This window comes from Salvelinus namaycush, chromosome 19 (assembly GCF_016432855.1).
Source record: "Salvelinus namaycush isolate Seneca chromosome 19, SaNama_1.0, whole genome shotgun sequence".
NCBI lineage: Eukaryota > Metazoa > Chordata > Actinopteri > Salmoniformes > Salmonidae > Salvelinus > Salvelinus namaycush.
Window position 1 is genome coordinate 5,670,429 of NC_052325.1, and position 6,564 is coordinate 5,676,992.

The 6,564-nt window shown below is 42.3% G+C and overlaps 1 protein-coding gene across 2 annotated transcripts; it reads right to left on the reverse strand.

Moving 5' to 3' along the window:
* Positions 1–618: 618 nt before the first annotated feature.
* LOC120064093 (ankyrin repeat and SOCS box protein 9-like) lies at positions 619–5,798 on the reverse strand. Of its 2 annotated transcripts, none has more exons than XM_039014441.1 (7): positions 5,569–5,798; positions 5,372–5,451; positions 4,883–4,990; positions 2,160–2,310; positions 1,767–1,901; positions 1,335–1,526; positions 619–1,077 (listed from the first exon to the last, which is right to left on the reverse strand). In XM_039014441.1, exons 1-7 carry the CDS (start codon positions 5,660–5,662, stop codon positions 944–946), a joined length of 894 nt encoding a protein of 297 aa, XP_038870369.1. In that variant the 5' UTR covers positions 5,663–5,798; the 3' UTR covers positions 619–943. The 2 variants fall into 2 exon arrangements, with proteins under 2 accessions (XP_038870369.1, XP_038870370.1); XM_039014442.1 differs by having other exon boundaries at positions 960–1,077; positions 1,323–1,526; positions 5,569–5,797.
* Positions 5,799–6,564: the final 766 nt, after the last annotated feature.

Here is a 6,564-nt window from a genome sequence, read left to right on the forward strand (position 1 = left end):
GGCTTCGGGACAAGTCTCTGAATGTCCTTGAGTGGCCCAGCCAGAGCCCAGACTTGAACCCGATCGAACATCTCTGGAGAGACCTGAAGATAGTTGTGCCGCGACGCTCCCCATCCAACCTGACAGAGCTTGAGTTGATCTGCAGAGAAGAATGAGAGAAACTCCCCTAACACAGGTGTGCCAAGCTTGTAGCGTCATACCAAAGAAGGTTGTAATCATTGCCAAATGTGCTTTAAGAAAGTACTGAGTAAAGGGTCTGAATACTTATGTAAATGTGATATTTATTTTTATTACATTGGCAACAAAAAAAATCTTAACCTGGTTTTGCTTTGTCATTATGGGGTATTGTGTGTAGATTGATTAGGGGGAAAAACTATTTAGTCAATTTTAGAATAAGGCTGTAATGTAACAAAATGTGGAAAAAGTCAAGGGGTCTGAATACACTATGTATTAAGCTGTGTATGTACCTGTGTATGTATACTTACATAATTTACATGTAAATAAGTAAATATATATGTAATTGTATGGATAGATTAATGCATTAATGGGTGTACGAAGCTACAGTATCATGAATGGATACTTACATTTTAAGCTTTTTAGAAAATCCAAAAGGCATTGTTTGAAACAAAATAATTATGTTTATTTGGCATTCCTTTGGTAAACATTTATGATCTTACCGTTGAGCAATATCACACCAATTTTCAAGTAACAGTACATATTTATTTATTTATTTCTGAATGCATAAAATCTAAAGTTCTCTCTTTCTCATATCTTTCATGTGCACAAATCTGATAATGTGGCACAAACCATCCCACTAATCAACATTCACAATAAGTGTTTACGTCCTCTCCACAGATGCTGGTGCTAAGGTGCCACCTATTGACCGAAAGTAGAAATGCATTGAGAGAGAACATAAAAAATATGTTAATTTAATGGATATACCCTATAGATCTGATTGGTACAGAAGGTATTGCTTCAGTTCTGTGGGGATCTGAAGACCATGGATTGAACTAAGTCTGGCCTTTCCCAAAACCTTCCTGATGGACAGCCGGCACTGCTGCATCAGACGAGACACTCCTGGTCAGCCATCAGAGGAGAAACAGCCATAATTTAGATAACATAAAGATGTTCTCAGGGTTTGATATTGTTAATAACACAAGTACAATGTAAATACTATGCAAATCTATTAATAAATCATGCAAGAACCAAGAATCCTTTCACAAACACATCCATGATGTACTTAAACTCAATGTATACAACAGCAGTTCAAAGCACCACAGAATCTTCTGTCCAAAATCTTGTGTATCAGATAGATCCCTTACAGGTCTAGCTACCTCCTCTGTGGCCCAGTAGTTTCTCAACGGGGCTGTTGGCAAGGGCCAGGTCCAGGGGCTGCTTGCCCTGTGTGTCTCTGCAGTTGCAGTCAGCCCCGTGCTCCAGGAGAACAGACACCAGCTCAGGGTTGGACAGACGGGCTGCCGCATGCAGAGGAGAGTCCCCATCCTTACTCCTGTTCACACTAGCACCTGACAGAGAGCATATATGTGTGGATATTGTGTGTAAATGTGTGGATTTTGTATGTAGCCTACAGTAAATGTCAAATGAGAGTATCATATACTGCAGGCCAAGTGTAAACTGTAAATAACTCTTATTATAATATTTGAGCACCTTGTGATAGAAGCACACTGGTCAATGTCTAGTCCAGATTCTATCTATACATCCTTTCTGCGTAATAACAACAAACTAAAGAGAATCCATTTTCATACCAAGCTGAAGCAGTTTCCTCACGGTACTCAGATGCTGATTTGTGCAGGCAATGTAGAGCGGCGAGCCTGATTGGTCAGTGTGCTGATCTACATCTGCCCCGTGATGAACCAGAGACTCAATGCACTCTGGGTGACCTGGACATAGATATATTCATGGAATAAAGAACAGTGTGTGGGATCTGCTTTGAAAAACTGCTTACTGTAACTAAATCTGGGGAATGATACATCTCATTACACTTTATCATAAAAAATATCAAATCTGACAATGGTTTAACAAAGTGCTCCTAGGTATTACAAAAAAAGAAATAACTGCAACAACAAAAAATGGAGTTCATGGTGCTCTTTTTTATTTTATAAAAGCTGACGATAAAAGCTAAGAATGTGACCCCTGACCTTTGGCTGCGGCCTCGTGGATGGGGGAGGCTGAGAGGCTGGATCCCTGGGGTGAGGCTCCGTGCTGGAGGAGCAGGGTCACACAGGCCGCATGGCCCCGGGCACAGGCCTCCGACAGAGGGGTGGTCTTCTCCAACATGGGGACATTCACCTGGTACCGCAGACAACAACATATATCTTGCCAGATACCTCTACCATCCTATACAAACCAACATAACTGCTGGTGATAGCCTGCTGAGAAGGTTAACACTCCACTGGTTGTCATATTCCAAGCATATTAGTGTGTCTGGGAATGGTAGTTGCACACCTACATGGAGATATATAAAGTGTTGGTCCCATGTTTCTTGAGCTGAAATAAAAGATCCCAGAAATGTTATATATACGCACAAAAAGCTTATTTATATGTGCACACATTTGTTAACATCCCTGTTAGTGAACATTTCTCCTTTTCCAAGATAATCAATCCACTTGACAGGTGTGGCATATCAAGAAGCTGATTAAACAGCGTGATCATTACACAGGTGCGCTTTGTGCTGGGGTCAATAAAAGACCACTCTAAAAAGTGCAGTTTTGTCACACAACACAATGCCACAGTTGTCTGAAGTATTGAGAGAGAGTGCAATTGGCATGCTGACTGCAGGAATGTCCACCAAAGCTATTGCCAGAGAATTGAATAAGCCGCCTCCAATGTTGTTATAGAGAATTTGGCAGTACGTCCAACTGGCCTCAACCGCAGACCACGTGTAACCACGCCAGCCCAGGACCTCCACATCCGGCTTCTTCACCTATGGGATCATCTGAGACCAGCCACCTGGACAGCTGATGAAACTGTGGGTTTGCACAACCAAATAATTTCTGCACAAACTGTCAGAAAGTCTCAGGGAAGCTCATCTGCGTGCTGACTGCAGTTCGGCATTGTAAACAACTTCAGTGGGCAAATGCTCGTCTTGGATGGCCACTGGCATGCTGAAGAAGTGTGCTCTTCACGGATGAACCCCTGTTACAACTGTAATTGGCAGATGGCAGGGCATCATGTGGGCGAGCGGTTTGTTGATGTCAACGTTGTGAACAGAGTACCCCATAGTGGCGGTGGGGTTATGGTATAGGCAGGTTGTAAGCTACGGACAATGAACACAATTGCATTTTATCAATGGCAATTTGAATGCACAGAGATACCATGACGAGATCCTGAGGTCCATTGTCGTGCCATTCATCCGCCGCCATCATCTCATGTTTCAGCATGATCATGCACAGCCCCATGTCGCAAGGATCTGTACAGAATTCCTGGAAGCTGAAAATGTCCCAGTTCTTCCATGGCCTGCATACTCACCAGACATGTCACCCATTGACCATGTTTGGAATGCTCTGGATAGACGTGTATGACAGCGTGTTCCAGTTCCCGCTAATATCCAGCAACTTCGCACAGCCATTGCAGAGGAGTAGGACAGCATTCCACAGGCCACAATCATCAGCCTGATCAACTCTATGCGAAAGAGATGTTCCGCGCTGCATGAGGCAAATGGTGGTCACACCAAATACTGACTGGTTTTGTGATTCACACCCTTACTTTTTTAAAGGTACAGTATCTGACCAACAGATGCATATCTGTATTCCCAGTCATGTGAAATCCATAGATTAGGGCCTAATTGATTTATTTCAATTGACTGATTTCCTTATATGAACTGTAACTCAGAAAAATATTTTTTTAAATTGCATGTTGCGTTTATATTTTTGTTCAGTGTATATATTTTTTACCTTTATTTAACTATGCAAGTCAGTTAAGAACAACTTCTTATTTACAATGACGGCCTACCAAGAGCAACAACACGGTAGCTACACAACATGGCTGCAGCAGGGATCTCAGATGGGGGGAGAGAGGCTTAAGAGTCTTTTATAAATAAGCATCAACCAGTGGGTCTTGCGACAAGTATATAGAGATGGCCAGTTTACAGAGCAGTATAAAGTGCAGTGATGTGTCCTATAAGGAGCATTGGTGGCAAATCTGATAGCCGAATGGTAAAGAACATCTAGCCACTCGACAGCAACCTTACCTGCCGATCTATAAATGACGTCTCCGTAATCTAACATGGGTAGAATGGTAATCTGAATCAGGGTTAGTTTCGCAGCTGTGGTGAAAGAGGAGCGATTACAATAGAGGAAACCAAGTCTAGATTTAACCGTGGCTTGCAGCTTGGATATGTGCTGAGAGGACAGTGTACTGTCAAGCCATACTCCCAAGTACTTGTATGAGGTGACTACTGGGGAGGTGCCAGCTGAGTATAAGACTGTATCATCTGCATATAAATGGATGAGAGAGCTTCCTACTTCCTGAGCTATGTTGTTGATATTCCGTTTTCGCTCAGTGCTTTTTAAAAACGAAAATGTAGACTATTCAACAGTTAAATAAATTGTTACACTCCAATTCAGTAGCTATTGAAACATGTGACTTTACACCCACTCAGTGTACAGTTGGGGTATTGTTGTCTACAGATTTGTGCTAGTAATGTTAAAGTGACAAGGAATGAGTGAGGTTAATCGCCTAATACCTCCACAGAAACATTTATAACCCATATTCAGAGGGGTCTGCCTGTATTTGGCCTGTGCTTGTTCTACATTGAAATTGAATCATAATCATGTAAGTAATGTATACAGCTTTGTGCTGTGAGTCTTAAAATCAGCCAAATTCAGAGATGGTGCAGATTAGAGTGAAATTCCTTACTCACATTTGCCCCATTTTCTATCAGTAACCGGGCACAGTCAGTGTGTCCCTGCAGACATGCTCCATGAAGGGGAGAGACTCTGTCTAGAGTGGCCAGGTTGACACACGTTCCCTGTGAAGAGGGTTGAAAAATGACACACAAATATAAAACCAATCCTATTCCCTCTGCCAACAATAGACAGACATTTCTCCATATTGAAATTGCTTTGAATGTTCAGTGTGCTAAGCTGTCTCTTGAATAATGCTGTGCTTAAGTGATGCATTCCATCTACAGCCCCATTCCGCAGACAATGGTAAGGCTATTGTTACTTTATAAACAGAAATAACAAATAGCAGTTACACTAAAGCCTGCAGGCATGAGCGTGCATAATAAGGACCCACAGGGCACACACTGGTTGAATCGACATTGTTTCCATGTCATTTCAATGAAATTACATTGAACCAACGTGGAATAAACGTTTGTGCCCTGTGGGCCTGGGTGTGCCTTCCTTACCTGAGCTATTAGGTTTCTTAGTGTGAGAACACGTCCATTGTAGGCTGCATCATGAATGGGGGACCAATCTGACTCAATATCTTATAAGAGAAGAACAACAATTATAGGATCATTCACAGATACACACATTCATTGGCCAAAGCATAGATATAGACAAGTGGAAACTTTTAGTGTATCTCACCAAGCAGTCTACTCACCACTCATCAAAGGGTTGGAGAGAAAAACAACTGATCCAGTCTGGATAGCATTGTTCCTCGGGTTGTCACTGCTGTGTCCTGTAGCCTGTCTCATTGTTGACCTATAGAGTTCCCCAAATCAGACGGCAGTCTAGTACTCTGTCTTGCACCATTGGTTTTGTAACATCGGCAACTGGACTTCGACCTGTCGCTGGTGTCAACACTTATCTGTACCCGTCTGTTCCTGAACTGTTTTTGGGTGATTTCGACATCACATCCCAACTTAAAGCCTGTGATGTCATTTCCCCTCAGCTTCAGTCTGCCCTGCAGGAAGTGGTTTTGTATGCATTGCTGGGCTTGTTTTTACAGTGCATATGTTGTTCATTAGACCCAATTGTGGGCAGAGATAGTGAGTAGAATCCTGTTGAGCAGGTCTGTAACTTGACACTGTCATCACAGACAGTTCACACCCATCACCTCCAACTAAAGAGGGAGGGTTAGAGGGAAGGAGGGGGCTTTAGTAAGAAAGATAGGGGGGGGGGGCTGGAAAGATACGTAGGAGATGTGCAGGTACACGTTTGTTTTTGTAGTTTGGGTAATGTGTCAACATCGTGACTGACACTTTTCCCTTGGATACAAACTGTAAAGCCATGCTTTCAGTGGAGGACTTTTCCATGCCTGGTTATTCATCAGTTGTAGTCAGACTTTACATGCAAGTTTCCAAAAATCCAATACATTTTTGGAAAGAAATGCAGTTCAAAAAGATGGCTGGATAGACTTATAAATGCCTAAACTTTACAAGGAGAAATTCCAGGCTCACAGAAATTTGCCAGAGTTATTTGCCAGAAACCAATTTATGCTCCCTACTTTTTCCATTTGGAGGATAAGCTGTTGTTTTACAGAGGAAACACGCCAGAAAGACTTACTTACTTACTGCATTGTCTGGCATAGATAAACTAGCATCCGGTTCGCCATGAGATCCGCCATGAGAATAAACTAATCATCCACATAAGTTAG

What these genes read in the sequence shown, in the direction of transcription:
- LOC120064093 (XM_039014441.1), bottom strand. Translation starts at nt 5,662, where the DNA reads ATGAGACAGGCTACAGGACACAGCAGTGACAACCCGAGGAACAATGCT. An exon ending in TAAGAAACCTAATAGCTCAG is followed by an intron (nt 4,991 to 5,371) that starts GTAAGGAAGGCA and finishes CCCTCTTCACAG; the next exon opens with GGAACGTGTGTCAACCTGGC. An exon ending in CCACGAGGCCGCAGCCAAAG is followed by an intron (nt 1,902 to 2,159) that starts GTCAGGGGTCAC and finishes ATCTATGTCCAG; the next exon opens with GTCACCCAGAGTGCATTGAG.